The 27,129-nt window shown below is 41.3% G+C and overlaps 1 protein-coding gene across 7 annotated transcripts in view; it reads left to right on the forward strand.

Moving 5' to 3' along the window:
- Positions 1 to 27,129, forward strand: part of slc4a11 (solute carrier family 4 member 11) — a 54,692-nt gene that overhangs the window by 12,747 nt on the left and 14,816 nt on the right. Inside the window, exons 2-12 of one of the 7 annotated variants that reach the window (XM_028988381.1) lie at positions 2,763 to 2,813; positions 8,989 to 9,106; positions 11,046 to 11,089; positions 11,349 to 11,577; positions 14,134 to 14,166; positions 16,362 to 16,494; positions 16,654 to 16,777; positions 18,272 to 18,481; positions 22,985 to 23,032; positions 23,279 to 23,363; positions 23,512 to 23,637. In XM_028988381.1, the coding sequence (XP_028844214.1) occupies positions 2,790 to 2,813; positions 8,989 to 9,106; positions 11,046 to 11,089; positions 11,349 to 11,577; positions 14,134 to 14,166; positions 16,362 to 16,494; positions 16,654 to 16,777; positions 18,272 to 18,481; positions 22,985 to 23,032; positions 23,279 to 23,363; positions 23,512 to 23,637 (1,174 nt within the window). In that variant the 5' untranslated portion in view covers positions 2,763 to 2,789. Of the gene's footprint in view, positions 1 to 2,762; positions 2,814 to 8,983; positions 9,107 to 11,045; positions 11,090 to 11,348; positions 11,578 to 14,133; positions 14,167 to 16,361; positions 16,495 to 16,653; positions 16,778 to 18,271; positions 18,482 to 22,984; positions 23,033 to 23,278; positions 23,364 to 23,511; positions 23,638 to 27,129 lie in introns of all 7 variants that reach the window. The other 6 variants (XM_028988348.1, XM_028988370.1, XM_028988390.1 and 3 more) reach the window with 6 other exon arrangements.

Raw genomic sequence — 27,129 nt, forward strand, 5'->3', positions numbered from 1 at the left:
ATGGGTCATCACGGACGCCGCGATGATCTCGGACGCGCACGCTGGGCGGAGCCATCCCGGCACCGACCGCCCACCGAAAATCCACGTCATCATCGCTTTCGTCATCCGTGTCCTCCCACCGGTGACTCCAAGGGTCGTCCACCCTGCGGACATCCTGGACCCATGGCGCGATAAGCTCCCATGGGCAGTACTCTGGCCATTCGGGCTGGAGGCTGCCCACCTCCTCGCTGGAGGAACGCCGCCGTTGTTGTTGTTGCCGCTTCTCACCCCCCTGGAAGTGACGTGGGTCCCCACGGACCTTGCGACGATCGCAGACTGGCGCGATGGGCGGAGCCCAACTCTCGTCTCCCGTGCTCTCGTCGTCGTCCGTGTCGTCCCAGTCCACGGGGAGCCTGGCCAGCAGAGCGCAGAGTTCTTGGCTCGACATGGCGAAGATCGTGGGGGTCGCATCTTCTGCGCTCGCTGCCCAAGTCACTTCCTCGCTGCTGCCGACGCCAACGTCCTCGCTCCGCCCACTCACCCGCCGACGTTGTCGCTTCCGGGTTTCGCGGAGTTTCCCGGGGGTGACGTCATCACGCGGCGCCGCGTACCACGGCTTCTCGGGGAGAAAACGCTCCACCAGAACGGGCGGCGCGTCTCTCCCCTGGCGTCCGCGTTCGCCGCGCCGGGCTGCGTCCTTCGCGGCGTTTCTTCCTCTGCTTCCCTCTGCGCTTTTGGGTGGGTCGCTGGCATTCTGTCACGACTACGGACTTACGGGGGAAGGAAGCGCAGAGGTCTGACATACTGGGAAGGGGGTTTTATTATTATTCATAAACAAACAAATACAAAGAAACAATGGCGCGGTGGCCGAAAACAGTTTAACATAAATCAAGAACTAAAACTAACCCGTAGGCGTGTGGCGATTGCCAGAACTCAAATTATAAGCAGTGTTACCAATTGAAGTTCACGAAAATGCCAGCGACCCCGAACGGGCGAAAACTTCCGGCATTTATGGGGCGTCAGGATTGCATTCCGGTGTGGAGCCCAGCTGCAGGCAATCCTGACAAAGCCAGAGAGGAAGACATTCCAAAAAAGCCAATAAAAAAAGAGGCTCCCACATGTTCCTTTGTAAATTTCAACACATTATTGATCCATATATGCATTTTTCCTTAAGGATTCCACATAGACAGGATTATACAATAAGTCTTAGTGGCTGCATAACATCACAGATAGAAAACACACATTTGTAGAAACCCGACTGGCTGAAGAGTTTTCTAAGGGCGATTTTAGCCAAATGCATTTTGCTGATTTTCTAAAATCCCATTTACTTTTCTTATGGAACCAGATGTTTGGAAATGTTATGTCACGACCGAGGCGGACAGACGGATGACAGACTCTGATGTTCAAAATGGAAAAGGCCTTTGTTAACAATAAATGCACAAAAAGAAAAGCACTACGCCAAGCACTGAACAAGTCCCCCAGTTCTGGGTCAGTACTGTGTCTGTGGATGCTATCGATGCTTGGCCCTTTTATGTCTTCCTCTCGAGCTTGGTCCACGGTCACTTGGAGACGTCTTGCCTCATGGGAAACACCGGGTGTAGAGGTCGAGCCTGTATGAGGGTTCACAAAAAATACTATGAAAAAAAGCAGACCACCCAGAAAAACCAGCCACCTTGGTTTACGTGTTGGAGAATGACCCTGGAACACTCTGGATCAGGCAGGTTTAAATAAGGGGCTAATGACCAGACAATCTGCACCTGACACTCATTCACCCATGAGGATCACTGTTTGTGCCAAAGGGAATCCACAACCCAGTAGTGAGGGAATGGTTACCACCAAGTGCATACGATGGAAGTAGGACTTACCGGGCCACACACGACATGACACGCAGACACGGACCCGGTGCGAATGTGACATGTTAACAGTCTACAAAATTACAATGCTCCAGATTAAAAAAAAAAAAAATAGAAGAGTTTTCATATGACCTCAATGCAGAAGTTGTTTATCATACATTTAGGGAAGAAATTCAGTGCTGATGCTGCCACCTTTCCCCCATGCTGCAAAGATCAGTGAATGGCTGCCTCATACAACCTTCTAATAAGCCATAAAGAAACTCAGGGTAACAGCTGAAAATCTGCAGGGTACTTTTATTATTATTTAACAGCAGTGCTGCAGCCCTCTGAGGAAAACATAGAGGAACACCATAATTAAGGCTGCTCTTCACAATGCAGAGCCATAGCAACCTGCAGTTGCTTCTGAAGGGAATCTGGCTATCAGACCAAGACCCGAATCATTAGCAGAAACTCATCCAGAAGGGCAACTGTTGGCCTCTAGTTATTTTTTGGGGGGTGTTTCTGCTATATTGGCCATTGTGAGCATTAAAACTACTGTGTCAGCACAGCTCTATGATGTGTTTTGGAAGGGGCCTGGAATCCACCACAGACACTGTGTTTCAGTCCTGCTAAGATAAAGGGGTGGAAAGCCTGTGTGTAGTGGGTCATTTTCAGTGGCTCTACTGGTGACCACAAAACACAAAATGCATTTTATCATAAATCAGCAAATGACATGGAGGAAGAGAACCATAGTCTCTGACCATTGTGTATTAATTCTACTGTAAACAAAGCTGTTTCAAAAAAAAGATCCAGATGCGTACAGTAACTAGCCTAGCAGCTCTAGCAGCTCCCACAAAACATGAAAGCACAGATATATCAACCCGTCCCACATACAAACTCAAGGGTGCTGAACTGATTGTATTCGTTCTGTTTTTATTTGTTCTGATACAGAGGCTCCAGCAACTGGAATGACCAAGAATGGATTCTTCTATCAGGAGATGGGTAAGTGCATGTGTGAGAGAGAAGCAAAATAATACTGACTGTAGAAACAGTCAAAATAAACTGTGATAACAGGTGAAATACAACAAATCTCAACATAAACACTGTTTTATGTAACGTTTTATGCAATATATGGCCATTCATTGTCATTTAATTCTGTGAACACACATATTTCTGAACCCATGAAAAAGGATGAACCTGTCAGTAGTGTTACATTTAAAGTCAACAGTTAGGCAAGGGCAATATCAAAGTTAGGCAAGGGCAATATCCATGCAAACACTGGAAATCCGAGAAATCAGAGTCAGTGAACAAGGCAAACAGGTCAGAATCAGACATGATGGATTACACAGGCTATAGCGCAATAGGCAGGGACAAGATTTCAGAACTATGAACCAAACGTGGCAGCTTAACTACTCAAAACAAGGAAAGAGGAAAAGGGTGAACAAAATGAATGGAGGTAAGACAACAAAACTGAAGGCTCATAATTGGCCATGGTTTTTCCTAAAATGTCAGGATTACCAGAAATAGCCAATATATGACATCTCTTAGAAAAACATAATGTCTGCTGCAGCCTTGAGAAATCAAAGCAAAACAAATGGTAAAAAGAGGATTTGAAAATAGAATGGATTTTTTTTTTTAGGTTTTAAAGGATCAAGGATTTCTAGTTTAAGATTTGAAATTTTTAGCATTATGTTAATTAGTAACTCTTACATTTACGGCATTTAGCAGACGCCCTTATCCAGAGCGGCTTGCAATCAGTAGTTACAGGGACAGTCCCCCTGGAGCAACTTAGGGTTAAGTGTCTTGCTCAGGGACACAATGGTAGTAAGTAGGATTTGAACCTGGGAGAGTGTGTTGCCCTCTAGGCCACTACCACCCTAACATGTAGACCATAGAAAACATCCTAGAATGTATTTCTGCTGAAGCCAGTGAATCATTAACGGTGTTAATTCGGGGCAGACAACACAATATTTCATAAGGATAAATAGGAACGCTCCCTGGGTGCTTCACAGTGTAAACAGGGGCGTCTCATTGGCTGTGTTGAGGTAAAAACAAGCAGATGGTGAAGATGCTCTGCATATCCACACTATGCGGGCAGGGAGCTGAGCGCTGGAGGGACTAGTGAGAGATACAGACTGAGAGTCTGCCATTTAATATGCCAGAAGGGAACAAAAACAAGAAACAGCTTGCTAAAAAAAAAAAAAATACTGCTTGATGTGTCTGAATACAGGGAAATAATTAAATGCTGTTTTCTATTATATTTATGCTATTGTTGTATAATTTATTCCATAGCCTAAATAAGCCTTATTTATGCAGCTTTTTCAGCTCTAAATAGGAAGCCACATAATCGTGTACTTTGATTTGACATCGGATTCATTTAGAGATTTAATAACTGTCATAAATCAGGACTAAACATGTTCAGTTCTAGAGGAGCCATAAGTAATGGCTGTAATCAGTCACCATAGTACAGCACATTTTAGTCAAATCAGTTACTACTAGACTAGACAATTGAAGTGAACTACAGGTCTTGTCCCAGTATACGGACTTTACTGACCGATGTAGGTCTGACTCTGCTATGCCCTCCTTTCAGCTTGTCAGCTTTTTCATTTTGACATGTTATGTCCCAATACCAAAACACTTCTCACAAAGTAGCTTGTTGCAAATCAGTACCAGGTTGAGCTCTGAGCTCTGCACATTTTTGCAAATTAAATGGATTTTATGTCTTTGTGTTTTCTAAACCGAGACAACGTCACTGCTTCCACTACCACAATACTGTAAAAACTGCAGCACAGAAGTATTTGTCCAATGAGTACAAGTAACAAAGTCCATACGGTGTCAATGATGAATATTTTAAAAGCATACATTCACAGTCAACCTGCAGAATTACTGGAGGATTACTGCATTTGCAATAGACATGGATGACCCTTTAACAGCAATTATTGGTTAGATCTTCCAACTTGACTAAAGTACTTGTGGTTTTCTTCTATAAGAAGCATTTTGGTTTAGTATTGCAGCGTTATGTTAGTAACAATAATACCTTCAACATCATAGAATTAATTTTTAATGAATTTGTGTATATAATGATATTTTATTATACCACAGTTTACTTCAGCCTTGTGCTTACAGCTACTGCACACCAGTGCCAATATCTGCTTAGGAGAGAAGGTACAGCACCTTCTCGCATATATTCTTGCTTAATAATTAAAAGGTTGCTGTTTGAGCAGGTAAAGGTGCTGGACATTGTACAGATATCCACACTGTTGAACTGAAAAGGGTGCATGTAATAAATATTTTCAAAAATAACTTTTATATGAATAAAAAGACATAACTATGCTGCTCTCAAGCAGGGATGTTACTACCTGCATTTTTCAGCAAATCGGCACAGTAATATAGAGGGTTAGAGATATTACTGTCTTGTTTAAGTATGATTGTTCATATTAAATCTATTTTATAGAAGCAAAACCTTTAGGCACTATCGGCCAAATCCCATTCTCTTAAAACCATCCTCATCTCTGTATAACCAGCACATTAGCACAATTTGTGATGTCCAAATGCATTCAATTATTGAAATTGTTAATTTTCAGAAATTACAATGCAGAAATAATGACTGAATGAACTGCATTGTGCAGTTACAAATGTAACAACTAAAGTATTCTCCTTTTGTGGATTATTTCTCTAATGTTGTCCTTCTCAGAAAGCAACAACTGGATTAGAAAGGAACAAGGAAATATAAGGCCATTTAGAAGGCTCACTACACGTTTTCAACAAGGCTTATGGTGCGAAGTGGTTTGATTATAATCACATATGACTGTCGTAACAAGGTGGGCTCGGTGTCGATTTGATCAAGCAGTCCAACAGGTTGCTTTCAAGTCCACAACAATTTGTTGAAATAAGGAACGATTGACAAGTCATTTAACAACTGATGTAGTGGTGTTACCATTCATTTGTTACCATCCTCACAGGAGTGCATTAAAAGATCAAATTAAAAATATCATTTCCTGTAGAAAATATATTAGAATTGTATCCCCATTCACTCATTCTGCTCTATTAATAGCGCCCTCTAGTATTCCAGTTCTCAGTTCTAATGCAATTGTGTTATTGCAATTGCATTATAAATTTGCTACTTCTTTTTACCTGCCATTGTGACAGGAAGTCAAATTCACCCACCGCTACACAAAATCACCCACCCTTTGTAACAAAACCAGGTTATTTTCACTTTTTTTTTAAAGAACGTAGGCAATAATACCATCGGTTCCAGCATTTCCAGGAAAACATGTTTGACTGGGATGGTCCTGGCCAAGGCCACTCTATCGAGTGTCGGTATCTGTGTGTAATGTTCCAGACTTTTAATGTGGCTTCTGCAAGGGCACAGAAGTATTGTGGTCACCATGTTCTATGTCACATGACATCTCCTAAAAGGGTACAGGGAGTACCATCAGGCATTGTGTTTCATGTTTGTGGGCTCTACTTCTTTTGGGTTTCTGACTGTTTTCTGATTATGTGAAGTTTCTCAAGTTACGATTATCTGAGTCACCTGTGTGATGGTGTCAGTAGTAGGTCTTATCATTTAGCCATATTTCACAAAGCATGGAGGGCTTGGATGGATGATGAGTGGGGTAATAGGTTAAGCAAGGTCAAGCAAGGCCATTTCTGCACTGCCTTCTTTGTCTGACTAGGGTGACACCCATAGGACAGTGAGAGAGTGGAGGAGATAAAGGTCACTATATTAACATATCTGACGTGAGGACGTGACGCTCTGACACAAACCAAGGGGGAGAACTCATATACAATTGACCCCATCAGCCGGTCTGACTAATAGTCCAGCTTCTTCTCAATTAAAAAAACTGTAATTTTACCATAAGTGAAATAATATCTGACCTGGAGCTCTATGTAGACTGTATTCTGTAAGATATCATCCTTAGAATTCTTTCATTATTGCTGTTTTCTTTAGCTAACCACACCACCACAGCTAGGGAAGACCTGATTCAGAAAGCAAAAGCCCTGCGTTTCACATAAATAACAAGTTCTTGTTGTACGCTGATTGGTAATTCTCTTCAAATCATCAACAATGTTAACTAGGATCAGCTGGAAAATGTTGAGTGCATGAAACAAGCCACTTAAGCAACGATATGATGGGAATTTTTTGCCAGACACAGGACTCTTTGAATTAAAATGTTTTGGATTTTGTTCTCTATTCAATGTAATCCTGAATCCAATACACTGCAAGATGGACTACAACTGTCCAAACATTTCCGTAAAACATTGTACAGCTATGCAAGTGATACTGAAAAATTCAGTTATAATTCAAAAACATCCTGGTTTTTCATTGACTTGGATGATTACATATGACATTAGATATTATCATCAGCTAAGCTAGCTAACCATTCACACTGGAAACAGCTATTACAGCTTTGCATTAGTTAACTGTCTAAATGCTAACTGAGTATTTGGATAACCTACATTGATGCATTTTAAATTGCCCCTAGGGGACAAATAAAGTTCTTCTGAATAAAAAGGCAGTATGAGCACCATTTACCATTTAATTTTAAATGTTGCTCACTCAATTTAAACATTTTGGGGTGTAATAACTAGCACTTCTGAGACACAGAGAAGCCTCTTAATTTCCTAAACAGTTCTGGGAGAGGCCAGTTTGCATGTCATTTTTGAATGTGCTCATGACCATTTTATTCTGGCTTGTGAAGTGTAAAATCTCTGTAGAAAAAAAATTCCACATTTTCTTTTTCACATTAAAATGTGAATACATTTTTAATACTTACATTTTATGAAACGTTTCTCCAGCCCTGCAGTACTCATCAATACTAATGTTATAGCACTTGGATAATAATGTTTTTGAGAGACTGAGAGAAAGCAAACTCTTGCTCATCATTGTAATGAACAGTCCACTGAGAGTGTTTCAGCTACAACAATAAAATGAAACTCTTCTTTCATCAGGATGGATTAATACTCATTAGTGAGCTAATTAATGACCAAGGCAACGTGTACAATGGATGTGTACTCACTTTGTGCTTTCTTTATAATGCCTGTCCCACAATGCAGCCGGCACAACCCAGCCAGGCAAAAGCACTATTGCATTTTACACCCTTTCAGTGTTTACACCCTATGCCTCTGGTCACACCAGCAGCACTCAGTGATGACAAACAGCAGCAATCAGTGCTGTTACGTCCTGCTCCAAGATATATCATTATCTCCAAACATGCATTATAATTACACTACAGATCATCTGGAAAATTTCAAATCTACATCAAAAATTCACATCTACAACCTTATTTGAAAGATTAGTTTTTTACTTATACATGCTCAGAAAGTAAAAATCACTACTTAACCAGTTGGCTGAAACAGGCATAAATCATGGCTCAACCACTCAACATGACCCTGCCGCAACTACTTTGCCACTATAAGAGGCCTCATGGTAAGGTGTTCCACCTACTATTACATTTGACAGTTTGCAAACTAGCTATGGTGATATGAAAAATATATATCAGAAAAACATTTTTATTCTGTTAATTATTGATAACTGTATTTAGCTAGGTTGTGGCTGTCAGTAATAAAATAATTGCCTTTTTGAGAGGAATGAGGTTAATTATCAGAAAGATCATTGTCCTCTGGTCCTGAATCAAGTTATCTTGCAGTTTAAACAATGTCAGGGTTCAACTTAACAATATTGCTAATTTTCACGGTTTTCTAAAACAAATTTATGTATTTAGTTATTTTATAATGATTCAAATTTGGCTGAATAGTTAATAACTCAGAACACAATTATTGCTTTACCTTTAAATCTTTTTTTCTGTTAATGGAAAAATACTCCAGGGTAATGTTGGCAGGCAAAACATAAAATGTGATTGTCTTTCGCAAAAAAACAAATAGAAAGCAGGTTGGTGTGTTTGCAAATAGTTAGACAAACAACCTTTGCTTCTGTATCAATATGTACATTGAACCTGAACTTGAATGTCAAGTTTTTAAGTAGCACTTGGATTAAATAGGTGGAATCATGTGTACACACAAAACAGAAGGTATATGATTGAAAACAAATGTTTTATTATGCTGTGATGCCAATAAATGTGTTCATTTTTTGGAAAACCATTTGATTGACATTGTGGGTGCCTGGGTTTGCTCCTGTGTGTGTGTGTGTGTGTGTGTGTGTGGGCTCTCAGAACAGCGGGAGAAAGAGGAGCCGGAGGACGGCAGTGAGGACCGAGAGGAGGGGCAGGATTCTCCCATTCCCTCAGGAGACGACATTCACCTCTACTCCAACCAGTTACATATAGGAGGAACAGGTATGAGTGCGTGTCTGGCTGTCTGTCTGCCTGCGTGTAACAGATCAGGACCTGTGCTTGTTATTCCTGGAATAAAGGGGTCAAGGGATCGGTCGTTTCCTGGACAACAGCATCAGGTGTGCTGTGAGACAGCGACGAGTGTCACTCAAAACACCTGTGATCACCCCACTCCCCACTTCCCCTATCCCCACCCCAATGGCATTACCTTCCATGTCCATGTGAGGATTGTCATATAACACTTAAGTATACACTCTATAGAATACATAATTCTGCTACTGAACATTGATTGTTCAATAGGAATTGTTTGTCCTGAATCAAAATGCTTTTTGGAAGAGAAAGTTCATTTCCAGTTGTTTCATCAAATAATTAATCCTCCAGAACCTCTTAAAGTAAAAGTTAAAGTGTCCTGCTGCTTGCAAATTCACAGCCTCATTGAAGCTTGCACTTTGACTAAGCTAAAATGTTTTGTACTTTTGTGCTAAGATTTGAAAATATTTGTTTCATTTTTGAGAAGGCAAAAATATTTTTGAGACAAAATGTATTGCCAATGAAGTCCTAGAGGAAGAGAACAGCATTTTTCTCTGCCTGGTAGACTCAGATTAATTACCGGAACAAAAACAGCATGGTGCCCTGTCTCCAACCCAACTGCTCTATATAAAGACCACCCCACAAAAATGTCCATGTTTTTTGCATCTGTGCAACCTTTGATTAACCAATCACAATAAGAAACATAGAATGTCATGAAGTGCTTTTTAATAGAAATCAAGGCACATTCCAAATGAAATTAAAATGCTGCTTTCGATAGTTACCTATCATCCGGTCAGGGATGGTCATAACGATTTTATTAAATTTGGACCCAGCTTCCCATGTGCATTATAGACTTTTCTGATAGAGAGAGGATTCTAGTTGATGATATAATTTCACTGGTCTGGGATGGTCTGATTCAAATTTCGTTTTGGTTAATTCTTTTTACCTGTCTAAAGGGCTAATTGTTTAGAGGGAGGGCATTTAAATACCAATAAATTTATAGATTTATCTCTCCTTATTTGTCTTTAAATTACACTTCCATTCTAGCCAGATGATATATTGTTATTACTGTGTGTATGTTTGTGTGTGTGAGAGAGATAATATAAAGGTTGAAACTGAGCAAATGCAGTTCATCCATATTCTAATTATCATTGTGACCTTCCTAAAGGTCTAGAGAGAGACAGTAAAAGAGAGAGAGAGAGAGAGAGAGAGAGAGCAGGAATGAACTGGAAGAGAATGTGCTACACAGAGAGCAGGACAAAAGAAGAGATCAGATGTCTTTTAGAAAGAGAAGAGGGGAGGAGTGGAATGTAAAGAGAGGTAAAAAGAGAGGTCAAGTATGTGAAAGAAAGAGCAGCAGAGAGAGAGAGTGAACATGAAAGAAGAAAGACTGAGATAGGCGGATAAAGCCATGGCACTTAAGAGTTAGAAGGTTACATAACTGTGTGATATCTTCTACCGTCAGCCTGAGCCCTTTTGTAAAAATGGCCAACTTTGCTCTCCTGCTTCCATTTCCTAATCTTAATCCCATCCAAGACGTCTCTAATCTGAGCTGTGAGGGCTCAGGAGTCATGGGAGGGTTGGAATAATCCAATCGGTACAATTTTGGGCCACTCCTGAGTAGAGTGGAATGTCACCGTGAAAACGATAAACTAATCTGTGTGGATCCTGTAAATCATTTGTATTTCATTGAGGGTCAATTGTATTTTCAGACATGGTCCCCAAAAGCAAAATTCTTCTTTATTAAAGGTAACAATCGAAAATAGACAAAAGATTTCCCCTTGGTCATTACCTTATGTCCTAGGTCTTACATTTTTAAAACGCGTGTGTGTGTTTGTGTGAGAGAACAATTCACGGACACTTGCTTTGTCTCTATCATGATCTGTCTCTCCTCTCTCTCACTCACATATAGATTCTGATGTCCATGGCTGCGTCTTGCTGAATACATCGAGAAGAGTAAGTCCTCTCCTCTCCTTGCCTCTCCTCTGCTCTCCTCTCCTCTCATTAGAGTTGGTTATGCCTCAATGGTCTGGATTACTGGTATCACTGCAGCTTTAAATCCTGAATGTCTGCCCAATCTGCATAAAACACTGCTGAATAATAAACACACGGCTTCTCTGATTTGCTCAGTAGAGGTGTACAAACAGAGGAATATTGTAATGGTTGGTTAAGACAATAATGTGTGTGTGTCTGTGTGTGTCTGTCCATTTATCAGTATGTAAAATTGATGAACTTTGAAGAGGAGGTGCGGGCCCATCGGGACCTGGATGGCTTTCTGGAGCAGGCGAGTGTCCTGCTGCATGAGGATGAGGCGTCACTAGATGACGTGCTGAAGACCATGTTACGCCACGTCTCACAGGACCCTCACACGGCTGAGCCCTCCGTCAACTTTGAGGAGATCATGAGCTCGCTATTCACTGATGCTGGCTCCCAGGAGGTCAATGGTGAGTATCTCTTAGAGCTAATTTCAAGATTAAAAAATAAAATGTAGGTATTCCCACCATTTACTGTGATATATCCAGTTTCCATATGGTCTGGACCAGTTTAGACAATAACAGAGCAAGCACACTTAATTACACACTGGACAGAGTCTGCTGGACATTTTTCCTGCAAAATTAGGACTTTCAGATTGAACTGATGCTCTCACAGGCTAAACGACATTGTGGACATTTGTGCTCTGGTGCCAGAGCAGAGTGCACCTATGTGCTGACATATAATGTGATGTGTGTGTGAATGTCAAGTCAGATAATTATTCTTTGAAAAACAAGATAATTTTCGTATGTATTTATTGATAAATTTATCCTATTTTTGCTGGATCACATGCTATTATTTGATTAAATGCTGTAGACCATGCTGTAGCCTACTTACTTCAAATGAGATACATACAGTGCGATTTTAAGGACAAAACAAATAAGGTCTTTTAAAATATATTTCGTTCATTTTTATGTATCAATAATCAATAATGAAAATTCTCTTACTGGTCTAACCCTTGTGTATGGCATGTGTATGATAGAGGGGGTAAAATAAGTCAGGATGACACCTGAGGTTGTGGTGTGGTGAGGGTTTGTGGTCAGGTGATAATAGTTCAGTGTCAATCATCCATCCACACTTTGCCTTTTTTTGCTCTCCCTCTTTCTCTCTTACATTACACACACTTAGTATAGAGCGGACTGAGTGTATATGAGTCTCCCTCTTAAAGTTCTCTGTCTAGTAATGATTTCATAATTATCTTACCATATTGCTGTCATATTTGATCAATCTCGCTGTCTTTGCCTTTGGCTAGATTTGCATAATCCCTCCTCAGATTTTTTTTGTCAAGGCAGAAATGATATATTCATGACCTCAGCATACTAATACTGTCTCGCATGCTCGGTATGTGTGTTTGTGTGTGTGTGTGTGTGTGTGAGTGTGTGTTTGATGGAAATTGTAGAGATTAGCGGGTTAGAAGAGGCTAGTGTCGTCTCTGTAATTTTGACAGATTTATTGATCTTTTCCGCCTGGAAGGATATGTCTCAATTCTTCCAACACCCTGCCAACATTCAAGCGCATTGAAATGAGCCAGCAGTGTCCGCATTAGCCGGATTAGAGTGTGAAACCACACATCATTTTTCTGTGTGTTCATTGAAATCCTGAATTAGTCACAAAATCATGAAGAATTGTCTTACATCCTTAATTGTGAACTGAAAAGACATTGATGTTAAGAATCGCTTAAACTTTAAGGTCTGCAAAAAATTTTAATGTCTTACCCAATCAGACAGCAAAAAAATTAATTATTCACAGATGGCCATACCCCTCCGCTGTCACTGTTGCTAGGATACACATCTTGCGTGAAGAGATTGGACCTCAGTACTGACTAAGTCCCAGAAAGTCTCCAAATAAGCCAATGTGCAGCATGTTCATCGGGAATATTATAATCTATCTGAATTTGTAAAAAAGCAATTGTGTGTAGCATTAGGGATCTTCTGGACACATGCTCACACACTTTCAGAGAACCCTTACAAAATTGCATGTGCACAGACACATGCACCCCCATCGGTGCTGAAATCAAATTAAAGAGCAGGATAATGGCCCTGCTTCGTTGCCTAATGACAGAGGAACAATCATTGCAGATTGGGCAAAATGAATTATAATGATTTTTAATCATATTTCACCAGACACAGGGCTACGGACAAAGCCATTAAATATTTTAATGTCTGTCCAGCACTGTCACACTGTGCGTGACTGTGGATTTTTGAGTGTGCCAGTGAGCTGCCGTGTGTGTATTGTTGACTGAGCCTGTATTATTGTAGACCGCATGACCCATAGGAAAGAAAAATTAAAGATCAGATCTCTTTAATATCACAGAAGTTTCTCCTACACAATAATGAGGGCAAAAGGAAAGGAAAAAACACAGACATTTTCCCATGTCGCCTTCTTCTCTGTCTTTTTCTGCGGTGGAGGAGGTGTCAGTAAATTTCAGCAAATTATGTTCAACAGAGGTTACACTTATTCATTGAAATCCCTGAATCTTTCAAAAGTAACTCGTCACCCAAGACTAATAAGTAATTGTTGAATGTATGATTATTGCTTCTTTTTTTATTATTCTTTTTTTTTACCTCAAAAGCACTTTTTTTCATCTCAATCTGATTCTCCTTTTTCATTATGAGAATCTGCAATAAGGGCTGTGCTGTGAATGGTCAACTTTCTCCTGTGCTGTACAGCCTCTTTACAAGGTCATGGGAGTGGCAGTGGGTAAAACACTCATATGAACCCTATGAACCATAAAACCACAACGTCACTGGTTCAAACCCCACTTACCGCTGTGTCCCTGAGCAAGACACTTAACGCTGAGTGTCTCCAGGGGGGGACTGTCCCTGTAACTACTGATTGTAAGTCGCTCTGGATAAGGCGTCTGATAAATGCTGTCGATGTAAATGAAGGCCTCCTGTTTGGATTTTGTTCTCTTGTGTGTTGTGTGCTGGGTACTGAAACTTTGTATTTGTGTGTGTTTTTTAATGCAGACAGGTCTCAAAGCTTCCTTTTCTATGACAACGGTAAGATGTGTCACTCAGTAGCATTGTATCAGATAATAAAAGGGCTGGGTCGACACACATAAATAAGAAACAAACACACACACAGAAATCATTTAGTGTTTACCCATTTAGAAGGACCTATTGATTTTTCTCGCTGCTCATTCATACACTGACAGGCTACTTTATTTGGGCCACTTGCCTTAGTCTGTGATAGCAGGTTTGGTGTGTGTGATTTGACGAGAGATCTGAGTCACTTTTAGCCCGCTGAAAAGAAGAACTAGGTAGTGGACCATGGAAAACAGGGAACCCAGTTCAATGATGCACTGTGATATACTGTACAGGGACTGGAACCTCACCAGGAATGAAGCAATGCAGCTGTCAACCGCATTCTCTTACTTTGATCCAACAAGAGGAACTGCATCAGCTGAAAGAACACAAGCGTTGATGTCGAAGAACTGTGTATGGCAACGACCACTGAATGGATCCTTCCTGCAGTGCCGTGTGAGGCTAGTTTGTTGGAACGAGACTGCTGTTTGTGAGGCTGTATGCCACATTAGCAGTGCGTATGTTGTGTATGTTGTGTGTGATGTGCTGTTCTGTGTGTTGTGCATTTTTGATTGCCTTAATTTAAATGCTGCAGGGTATCTAGCCGTAAGGCTCCATTCAGTGAGGCTATTTCCTCTCAAATCCCGATTATGGCTTTCCCTTTGTGGGAGCAGGGTATCCATCTGCCACTGGCTTCTTTCAGCTGGATAATACTCCATAAGCCTGGGATTGTTCGTGAATTGTTCCGGGAGACACTGACAGTGAATTGATCTGCAGCCTCCCCGGTCAACAGATCTCGACCCAGTCGAGTGTCTGTGGACCGAGGCGGAATGAGCTATTCAGAGTGGAGGCCCACCTCCAGCCTATTAGCAGCAGCTAAGGGGAGCGAGCGGTGGAGCTGAGATGACCAACAGCCCTGCAGGCACTCACACCTGCCTTCTGGCATGTCAAAATGTTATATAACAGAACGTTATTTAAAGTGGCCGTTCAGTGTATATGCACATACCCACACGCACATTTAAATGCAGCTCGGAATATCCTAACTTGAAGTTGCATCCAGAGTTTTGCTAACAAACACCTCTGAGGCGTATCGACCTGGCCCTCATCCATCTCCCATCTGATCATGAGCCTGCCGTTCATTCAGCTGTGTCTTTTAATTGGCTGTGTTGTGATGTATGGACCATTAGATTAAGCAAACCGCAGTTATTTTTCCCATTTGCAGTTGTTTGTGCCTGAATGTAGGTGTTTGCACGTGTGGGGGTGTGGGTGTGTTTATTGCTCTATTGACATGTATTCCAGAGAGGGTCATCCTCATCTGTGAAGACAGAGTGTGTTTTGCTCATACTGAACAGTGAGGATGGTGGCCTGAATGTCAATGTGTGTATGTGTGGTTGAAGGTGTGCAGGATGGAAGGGGGAGGAAGGGGGGTGCTGGGTGTACAGAATGAAAACTGAGGGATGAAATCTATATTGTGAAATCTCTCACTCTGACCGTCTGTCTCCCATTCACATAAACAGACACAACACACATTATTATTTCCTCACCCCTTACTGCATGCTCTTCCTCCAATGGTGCCTCTCTCTCTCTCTCTCTCTCTCTCACTCTCTCATTCTTTCTTTCATTCTTCGCTCCCTGTTGCCATAGCTACAATGATCATTCTTGGATGTGACTGTGTGATGTCTTATTGATGAGACAGTGTCATATGCTAAATAGTTCTCATACATGTTCACACGCACACATGTAACATGCACATGTAATTTCCAGCAGTTTGTTTACAAGTATTTTCATGGATCTTCAGATATGCTGACAGACATACAGCCACACAAATCCAACATGTGTATGTATTCAGAAGTTGTACATGAATATGCAACTGTAAGTAGGTTATTAGTCTGTGCGTGCATGTGTGTGTGTGAATTTGGAACTTGCTAATTTTTCCTCTTTATTTTAATGAGTTGTTTTTCATCTCCTTCTGTGTTGCCAATCCCTCTGATAATGCAGATTATATCTCCTGTGTTTCTTTTTTTGACTAAGTTAATTTTTTTTGCATCCATGTCATTTTATGTAAAATGTAAATTCTGACTGGCCTATCACATCATTTAAAGCATTCATCCACAACATTAAATGAATGCATTTGTATAACCATTGGCTGATGAAACCTTACCCCCCGTCAGCCCCTTTTGACCCCGCCCAACCCCCCACTAACCCCGCCCCCTGTTCCTTAGTGCATCTGCTGTCAGAGACCCTCCAGTGCGTCACAGCGACTGCCACAGGGGTGCAGTACCAGCAGTCCTGGCTCTGCATTCTGTAAGTTATAAAAGTTACAACATTTACCACAAGGATGTTAACATTTATTGATATTCAGTGATGATATATAGAAAATAATATAGAAAATTTGCTTTATTAAGATTATTATAAAGATTATTAATAAGAAAACATGTGTTTGTGCTTGTGTGTGGAGTGCAGCTGTAATGTAAAGAGCCTTCAACGGAGGCATGTGTGCATCTCTCGTCTGGAGCGGCCGCAAAACTGGGGGGAAAACTGTGCTGAAGTGCGCTATGTCATCCTCATTCTGGCACCACAAAAGATGGTACAAGATGCAGGCATAAGTGTATACATAAAAAAGGATCACACCACAAAAACACACACATACACACACACACACACACATTCAAATGTGCACCTTAAATACTTAAGGTCATACATTCCACAACGAACATTCAGAAATGTTTTATGTTATGCATATATGTTAGAATTGATCTACGCCACATACCAAAATATTATGCAATACATTTTATTGTTTTATATCTTGTAATATGTTGAATTTGTAGCATTATAGAAGCCCATATTTACTGAAATCAAAAACATCTTAACAGATCAAGTTACATTTTATCATACTGCTTATTTGATATCGGATAGACTGTTCTTGCATCCATTGAATCCATTTTGGGAGTTTTTGCTTGAATTTATTTGCAGGATGTCAGAATAGCCACCCAGAGCTGCAGATTGGTGTGAACTGCCTCTTTCATAGATCTTTTGCTTGAGAATGTTCCAAAGGTTCTCAATGAGATTGGATGTGTAGGGAGAAGCACAACGAGTTTCTCTCTTTTTAATGCCCATAGCAGCCAGTGATTCAGAAGTGTTCCTTTCAGCATGAGGTGGTGCATTTTCGTGCATGAAGATTATTTAGTTTCAGAAGGCACGGTTCTTCTTTTTGCACCATGGAAAAAAGTGGTCAGTTTCTCCACATACTTTTCAGAGGTCATAAAAGGGGACCATTCAGGGACCATAAAAGGGGCCGACCAGTTCTCTCACTAATGTTGCAGCCTTGTTGGGACATGGTGGCCATCCACTAACCATCCACCACTCCATCCATCTGGACCATCCAGGGTAACATAGCAGTGAACAAGACTGTTTAAAATTAATCTTCATGTATTCCTGGGCCCACTGCAGCATTTTTGCTTGAGAGCTTTGGTTAGGGGTCATTGAATAGTAGGTTTATGCATAACTGAAATCCTCTGGAGGATCTTAACACCTTGGCATTCGCTGGGCTCCAGAGGCACCAGCAGCTTCAAAAACCTGTTTGCTGCTCTGTAATGGCATTTTAGCAGCTGCTGTCTTAATCCGATGTATTTGTCAGGAAGAAACCTTCGTCATTGTGCCCAGATCTCAGTATGATGAGAGTTGTCAATAAACAGTATGATGATCACTCTTAGGTTTTTATGAAATAGGTTTTCACACCTTGTCCAAGGCATTTCAGGCAGAGAAATCCTTTTTCTTTCCCATGTTGCTTGAAAATGGTGGTCTGCTGGAACGTCCTTCTTCAGTAGCTTTAATTAGGCTCACCTGGCAAACTAATTATCACTGGTGTCCAAGATTTTGTCAAGACTTAAGACATCCACAGTGTCCTTTTTTCATTGTAAAAAACAAATATTTCATATTTGACACTTAAATATAATTTGCATAATAATTTGGAATGTGGTGAAATGATCCCCAGTATGTAATTAGCGCCGCATGCACAATGCTTTACTGAATTGTCTGTATTCCTTGTGCATTTATACTAATCACTTTCTTTGTCCATCAGAAAAGCACCAAGACAGCAATGGAGTTGGGCCGGACATTCGCCACCATGTTTTCAGACATCTCCTTTAGACAGAAGCTTCTGGAAAGCAAGACACAGCAGGAGTTTAAAGAAGCCCTGGTCATCCAGAGATACCACCTCACAGCAGCCAACCACAAACAGTTGTCCATTGAGGGGGAGGGGACAGACCCACACAACCACAAACCGCTAAAGGTGTGTGTGAGTAAGCGTATGCTTGTGTGAGTGTTGGGAACGAGTACTTATTTTAAGACAATTCTCTCTGTCTGCTGTAAGGCTCATACTGTGTGGATCCATTTTAATTTCAGTGACATATGACACATGCCGTACTATGTGTGATCGAGTCTAATGGCTATAGTAAACATGTAGAGAAGTGTTAGTGTGTGAGCTGATTGCACTGTTGATTGTGCTGATTTGTAATGGAGCGTGAAGCTTAAATGAGTTTTGCTAGACAATTCCATGTTTATAGAGAGTTAAACAATGAACAAGACTGACTATTTTAGTCACACAACATGCAAAGGGGTCCCCTTAAACGCACTCACAAACATTTCATAAATTAGATGGCACAGGGGCCCTAACATGGATAAAATGACGAATGACAGAACGACGTCAGGATACATTTATATTAATAAAAGCAGATGAAAACAAATCAATGCAACAAGGGAGCACAAGGCAAATTCCATTCTGGAACGCTGAGAAGGTGCAACACCGGTGTGGCCCCATAACATCAGGGGGCAGCCAACAGGTGAGAAATGACGGCGCAATTTCCGAAGCCGGCTGCTCACTCCAGTCATTGTCCTGAAAACCCCGTTGGACAGACGCTCTATGCCTCGCACAAAACCAGGGACGGGGGAACAGGGAGGCAGGCATCCATGAGCCCACCGGGGTTCCATCGTAAAAAATATTACGAGGAGATCCTTTAGTTTCTGAAAATTACAAGGTGGGTCCTCCATGGCATTCAAGACAGGTTTCAAATCATTCTTTTTTGGAGAATAGCAGGATACATTATCCTGCTGAAAGAGCACACTGCCATCAAGGAACATTGTGGTCATGCCTCATGCACACATAATGCACCAGCTTCCCACAATTTTCCAGCATGATCTTCCATGTAGCACTTTTAGTAGGTACCAAGCACTTCATGCTGGGAACACCCCTCAAGATGTTTTGGAATGTTTGTGGAATGTGATCGAGCCATCAAAGTTTAGTCTCTGTTAGAATCACTCTTTCCTTCATCCCAAGGCAATTTCCAGAATGAGCATTCATTTGCTCATCAAGAATCCTCTCTTTCACAGGCTTGTATTTCACTTTGCTTGACAGTTGTTTTACTGTTGTGACCAATCATTGTCCTTGAAACCAACAAAAATATATAGCGCACACACAAATGCACACATACGCCCACACACATGAGTCTTCAACAAAATAGACCTGCAGAGATGATCAACACACAACAGCACATCAGGTCAATTCAGCAATCCATCATGCTAGATATCCATGCTAGATAAGGCAGGAAACCACAAGCCCATTACCCCTCTTTGTAAGTCTAGAAGCATTCAAGATTGACCTCCAAAGCACCTACAATATGGTGGGAATCTAGAAGGAGGATAGGTGGAAGATGACTTTCAGTAGTATCTCTGGACACATAAATGACACAAAGACATTAAGAGCTGATCAGTGCCTCTTAAAGTAATTTGCAAATTACATCTTTTACACAGTTACATCACATATTTGTGTCCCTCTTCATTCTTTCCACATCTCGCATTTTTTGCACATACCTCATCAGACACCAATTTAGCAGGCTCAACTCACAAAACCTGCACAATTTCCTGATTTATCATTTACTTCTATATGTCTCTACTATCTAAAATGATACTGCCTTGGCTGGGGAGGATAGACCACATATGCACTTATGCAGCCAATTGGGATCAATTGGGATGTTAATGCTTCTTCAGGTTGCATCTTGACACTGGTCACACAAAACTGTGGATATAATTCTATGTTCAGAAGGTGACACAATAGGCCCAGTGATTCACATTTGTCTGCACAAACCATTCATGACCATTCATGGTAGTAGCCTAGTGGGTAACACACTCGCCTATGAACCAGAAGACCCGGGTTCAAATCCCACTTACTACCATTGTGTCCCTGAGCAAGACACTCAACCCTAAGTTGCTCCAGGAGAACTGTCCCTGTACCTACTGATTGTAAGTCGCTCTGGATAAGGGCGTCTGATAAATGCTGTAAATGTAAATGTAAATGTAAATGACCATTCAGGATTCTCTGGCAGATCAATTCAGTAATCTCAGCTTTGGAACACAATTTTTTTTCATGTTTTCGTTTTTAGACCAGGGGTTCCCTGGTCGGTGAACAAACAGTTGTTGAATTTTCTATATGAAAAGCTGGACAAATGGTGTAAGCATAAGCTTGCCAGATTCACCTCACTTTTTCACTTGTGATAAACAGGATGACTTTGTCTTTGAATTTGTTTGTCCTTTTTTGGGCATAGGGTATGCTTTTGTATAGGTCTTAGTGGTCCCTAATACTGTATCTGAAGCCGTGGTGCAGAATTACAGCCACTTTTAGCAAGTCCCACAATGAGTTTTCCATAGGATGCCCCGTTTTGGTGTCTGTAGCTATAAATGCTAATGAGGAGGAGAGAGGCAGGACAAGGAGCTGAGCGGCCTATAGAAGTGAGCGGACATTTGTGGAAATGACGTCATCAACTCCATTCACCAACCACAATGTTTGGTGCATACAGGAAGTTGTGTTGCCGTTTTTCCAGAAAAAAATGAATTACCTCGCTGGTTGTTCAGAGTCTCGAATGAGAGAACTAAAAAATACATTTGTGCTCATTTTTACATCCAATCACCTAGCAACTGCAATGCTTTGCACATTTAGAAGCCATGACAGGCGGTGGAGATAACGATTTAGGGGAGGGTCTCTCTGAACAACGAAGCAGAATGGACAAAGCAATTGTTATACATATCACCATTTCTAGCCACTGCAGGACCATAGACAGGCTAGGGGAACTCGTATTAATGTAAATTTTATCAAAGTGAAATTTTCCCGACAGGGCACCTTTAGAGTTGAATTCCCAAATAAAATTAATTATGAATCCCACATGCAGGCAGTTCCTGAGTCCTTGTGGATTTATGGCCAGATTAACTAAGATCAGTATTGACAGTTCAGTGACTGTGAGGTGCCCTGTGTATGGTGGTTCCTTCATGCTGATGAGTTTACTTGACTTGGCAGTGGTGGTCTAGCGGGTAAGGAAGCGAATTGGTAAACAGAAAGTTGTCGGTTCGAATCCCATCCCCACACCATCCCCACACACTGCCTTTCATGGCTGCCCACTGCTCACCCAGGGTGATGGGTTAAACACAAAGGACACATTTTGTAGTGTGCATCGTGTGCTGTGCTGTGTTTCACAATGACACAATCACTTCACTTTCACTTACTTTGAAAACTGGTTTGCACAGTGTTTGAAAGACACTAAATGTAACCCTGTGCACATTTACCATGCCCTTCAGCCAAGAGATGAGAGCAGTGGTGGCCTAGTGGTTAAGATGTGGACTTGTAAATGGAATGTTGCGGGTTCGAAACGTTAACTGCCCAGGATCCACTGAGGTCCCCTTGAGCAAGGTACTGTCCCCACACACAGCTCACTGGGCTGTCCACTGTTCATCAAGGGCTTAAACGCAGAGGACAAATATCGTGTGCAATGTAACCCATTGTGTGCGATATAACCCATCATCCTTTGTGAGCAGTGGGCAGCCATGAAAGGCACCTTGGGAGCAGTGTGTGGGAACGGTGCTTTGCTCAGTGGTTCCTTGGCGGTTCAGGATTCAAATCGGCAACCTTCCAACCTTTGTTTACTAGCTAGGCTAACCACTATTTAAACTGAGACATATAATGACATTTATCAGGTTGTGCTCATTAGGATATGAGTTTTGCAAAGGGAAGTGAAAATACATCCCTCAAACATGGCAACTCAAGAAAACAGATCAAATAATGCTGTTTATTCACAATGCATCACATTTAAATGGGTTGAGTGTGTCAAGTTTCTCTTCCACTTTACATCAAGAGAATGATAGTCTAGTAGGGTATGAACCAGGTTCAAACCCCACTTACTACCATTGTGTCTTTGAGCAAGACTCTTAACCCTGAGTGTCTCCAGAGGGACTGTCCCTGTAACTACTGATTGTAAGACGCTCAGAATAAGGGCGTCACATGACTCATTGGTGGCTGCTGCTCTACTCCATTATTAATGCCTTTCCTGAGTCAGATTAAAGTGAGAAGCAAAGTGATATTATGAGTAAAATATAAAATATACAGTGTCTTTTTGACACTATTTGACAGCGGTACTGGTGTGCTGCAGCCACAGGCACAGAACCAACATTTTATGAATGGCTGTTGTGACTATAAAGACACTATAAAAAAAGAGCGGAAAAGACCAATACAATTCATTTCCAATGGAAGAGTGATGGTGTAAGATGAGGATTAGGACTCTCTTGTGTCTCTTGTGCTTGTGTTTCAATTACTCATTCAATTCTTCTGCAAGGTTCCTGAGCCTGTGTTGTTTGTATGTGTGGTTGTCTGCTGAAATCTAAAGTTACTGTGAAGGCCTGTTAAATGTGGGATCGGTTAATTTCTAATGCTCATATTTTCCTCTCCTCCCTTCATCCCCTCTTCTTTCTCCAGTCTGCAGATAGAATATTCTCTCTCTCTCTGCTGTGTGCTGATATCTGTGTGAGTGCGTTTTAACGCTGAACTTCTCTCTGAAGTGTAAGAATAAATGTGTGTGTGGAGGTGTGTGTGTGCGTGTGCAGGAGTGCACAATATGTGTTTGTGCAGTAGTTGTGTATGTGATTGGAGTTGTGTGATTGTGTGTGCTTGTGTATATTGTAGGGTGGCCATTGTGTGTGAGTGTGCGTGTTTGTGTGTGTGAATCTGCATTTTTGTATGTTTAAACTGGCTTATTCTGTCTATCTCCAGTGTAGAGATTTTTTCCGGGTGGGGAGAGGAATCTATGAAGATTTATGTCGACGTCTACCTCTCTATGCCTCAGACTTCACTGATGGTACGGTACAAACACACACACAAATACACACAGCCAAACACCCCTACAGTCAAATTCTAATAATTTATGATAATTATGTCTAAAGAGGTTTGTGTGTGTGGTCTTTTGTGTGTACGGTGTGAACTGTGTATTGTGTGTGTGTGTGCAGGTATCGTTGGCAGTAACAAGGCCCTGGGGAAGTACATGACTACAGCCATCTTCCTCTACATCGCTGTGCTGCTGCCAGCAATTGCATTCGGCTCTCTGAATGATGAGAGCACACGGGGGGAGATAGGTACACATGAAAACACACACACACAATTACACACACGTCAACTCACAAACATGCAAACATGACTTCGTCTCTTTTTAAATGAATGACCTGTGTGAGGATTTGTCATGAGCTTGCACATTAATATATAGTGTAGGGTGTTCTGGGAGTTACCTTCTCAGCGCTGGTGTTGGTGTTATGCAAAGTGACAGATTTTTTACAGACCTGATGGGAGTCACACGTACTACTGCCGCTCTAATTGTGTGTGAGGTATTTGTGAGGTATTTAACCAAATAGGAGAGGCAGGTACAAACACAGAGTTAAAAATGCTAATATTATGCAGTTGACCGTCACATGGCATAACATCTTCCTGACCTTGGAACTTGTTTTGTGCTAACTTGTAGGCTGCATGCCTCACATTGGAGCTCTAAATGCATGGTGCAGTCCATTGTGGAAATTAAGACATCTTTAGGGACCCAAAAGAACCATATTTTTAAGCTGATAAATACGGTGAAAGATGTTAGAAGCAACTGCAATCAAAAACATTTGATGTAGACGTTGAAATGAGTAATAAAAAGTCCAATTAAAAAACGTATTCGGCCCTCACCCTTGCTTTATGCAAGCATTTAAGGTGTGTGTTGAAAGGGCAAAAAATGCCCTTATGCTTGTTGAATGTTCAGACCTGTGCTAAGTAACACAGGACACAGATGTGTCTATTTCCTTTTATTGCATCACACACAGCACTGAGCACTAATTTCCACACCAGACAGCTGGTATTGTGAGCAGCCTGTTTCAAACAAATCTGTTGTGGTGTAATATAGTAATATGAATAACTATAGGAACATATAATAGGAACAACTGTATGTATGAAATGAATGCAAACCTAAATGTGAGTGTGTGTGAGAACAAAATGCAAACATCTACCGTGTGGATGCTGATGGACAAGTGATGTCAGAAGCCATTGCAGATGTAATCTGGATGGTTTACGGACACGGTTTTCATTTTCTGCTGCAGCCCCAGATGGTTGCTACTTACTGCGCTGGTGGATTCTGTTGCCTGCGTTTTTTGCATTTAATTTCTTGTATTTAGGATCCGTTGTTAGCTTAGCGAGGCAGATTGGCTCACCTCGCCTGATAATGTGTGTGTCTGTGGCATCTAAGATAAATGGCTTCTAACTTGTATGCTAAATTCTCAGAAACTAAAAGCAGTTTAATAATTTGAACAGTGATTAATTAATCAATCCCCATGGTGGTCAACAGGATCCCACACACTGACACACTGTAAATTAGGCAGTTAATGCAGTTCGCTTTAGCAGTTACATCATCTTCATGTTGTGTCACTTCTCAAAGATAATTATATTGGTTTGCAAAATCCTGAACGCTCAATAACATACAGTTGAGTGTTTGAAGTCAGTTTGAAGTTATTTTTTATTATTATACAGTTGCTTCTCTTTTCTCAAATGGACGTTGACAAATTTAACAGAAATAATTTCCCTGGCGTGACCCCAAATAGTCAGAAGTTTAACCACAGACAGACATGGAATGGCTGATGATGTACAAACGAGAAAGGTGCATTTATATGCCAGATTAGCAGTTAGAGACGCATATTGTAATAGGCTCTTGATGCGCATGCTGTGGGAACGTGGTGCAAGAGTGGTGCATGGAATTGCGTCTCAGGCACAGCATGCGCAATAATATGCATGTCTGGATCCAGTCCGGAAGGGGATACTAGATCCGGGGGTCGGACCGGAGTTTCATGTTTGTCCTGTGGTATTATGTGTCCTGATTGTTCTCACCTGTGTCTGCATGTAAAAAGCTGCCCTATTCGTGTCTGTTTGCCATTGGATCGTTGTTCGGTGATGTTTTTTTTTTTTAAAATCCCCTGCCTCGTGACGCCATGCGAATGCATCCTCCTTCCTCGTCATGTCCAGCCACCATGACAATGTAATAAAGCCAAACATCTTTCACAAAACAAAGACTCCTCTGTACCCAATGCAAATCACATTGCACGTTTTTTTTGCAGGTGTTGTCAAGTTTGCATATTTTAACAGTCGATGTGTGTTTGGTCCTAGCATTGGTGCTCCTCCCAAAAACTAAAGAAGGATGTCTGCCTCCTGGTCAGAAGCAGCTATGGATATCCCTTTAGGCACTGGCATGATAAGCAGGCTGTGGGGCACAGGACCAGGAGAGAGAGGGAAGCAGGGACTTTAGGGAGAAAGTGGGGAGCAGATCCAGGACAAGGGACCGGATTAGAGTGATACCCAGCAGCACAGGAGAGACAGACTGGGAGGAGGACATAGTAGGTAAAGAGAGAGAGAGAGGGAGCAGAGAGAGAGACAGGGGATGAAGAGTGGAATTAGGGGCGAGGGTACAGAATGATCCAAGAATGCAGTAACAATGTGGAAACAAGTGACCAAGCAGAGTTTCTTCTATTAGTAATGCAGAACTCAAATCAGATACAATAGGTGATGGACTGAGCTGCAATTCATTACCAAGATCAACAGAACTTGAACCATATTATTAAATACATAGATCTACACTCCTTCGTGGGTGGTAGGCAACACACCTGCCTATCAACCAGATGACCACAAACCCCATATTTTCCCATTGTGTCACTTACATAAGACACTTAATCCTGAGTTGCTTCAGAGGTACTGTCCCTGTAACTACTGATTGTAAGTCAAAGACATCTGCTAAATGCTGTACATCTAATATGTTGAATATTCAGACTTGTCCATTTCTGTTTTTGCACTTAAGATTTATAATAATTTAACCAGTCACCGAAACATGTTTTTTTGCTCCTTGTCATAGAGAATGTGAATGAGGTGATGCAATAACTTTAAATGTGCCTCTTTTTCTGTCAAATGATTTCCTTAAAAAAAATTTAGATTATATGGTGTTTTTGTCTATGTTGCCGTACCTGTTGGAATCTAGGAACAGGAAAAGGCAGTTTTGGCATCTAGAATTGATATGCAGACAATTGCCCGCATTACACATGGGGGGAATGCTGGCAGTAGGAAAAATGTCCAGCCCGGTGAGGTGATCGAAGGAAGACCATCTGGAGTGTCAGGGTCATCGGTGCCCAAGGCTCAATGCATTGAGCAAAGAGCAAAGGCTAGCCACAGACCAGACAGCACAACACAGTCATGTAGAAACACAGGGACATTCATTTTGTCAATGCTGTGTGTGAACTGTGTTTTCATACCAAAATCTAGTGGCCTGGGAGATGCCTTCTGAATTTGGTAGAGGAATAGAGTTGCTTGCTTTACCTTGGAGTGAGAGATGCTTTGTTTCTTCTTTTGTTCTTACCAAAAACAATCAAAAGAATTTTGTTGGATCTGTTCTGTTGTCCAAAGTGGTGAAATTAAATGTGATGTTGTAGCACCAGATTGGCCACTTCAATTGATAGTATGTCCTGAATATTCAATACTGGGTTATCATCTTGAAAAATTCCAAATGTTAATTAATGTTAATTTAATATAGTTTTTTGCTAATGCTGTAGTAATTCGGGTGGGCC

The sequence above is a fragment of the Denticeps clupeoides genome, chromosome 1 (assembly GCF_900700375.1).
Source record: "Denticeps clupeoides chromosome 1, fDenClu1.1, whole genome shotgun sequence".
Classification (NCBI taxonomy): Eukaryota; Metazoa; Chordata; class Actinopteri; order Clupeiformes; family Denticipitidae; genus Denticeps; species Denticeps clupeoides.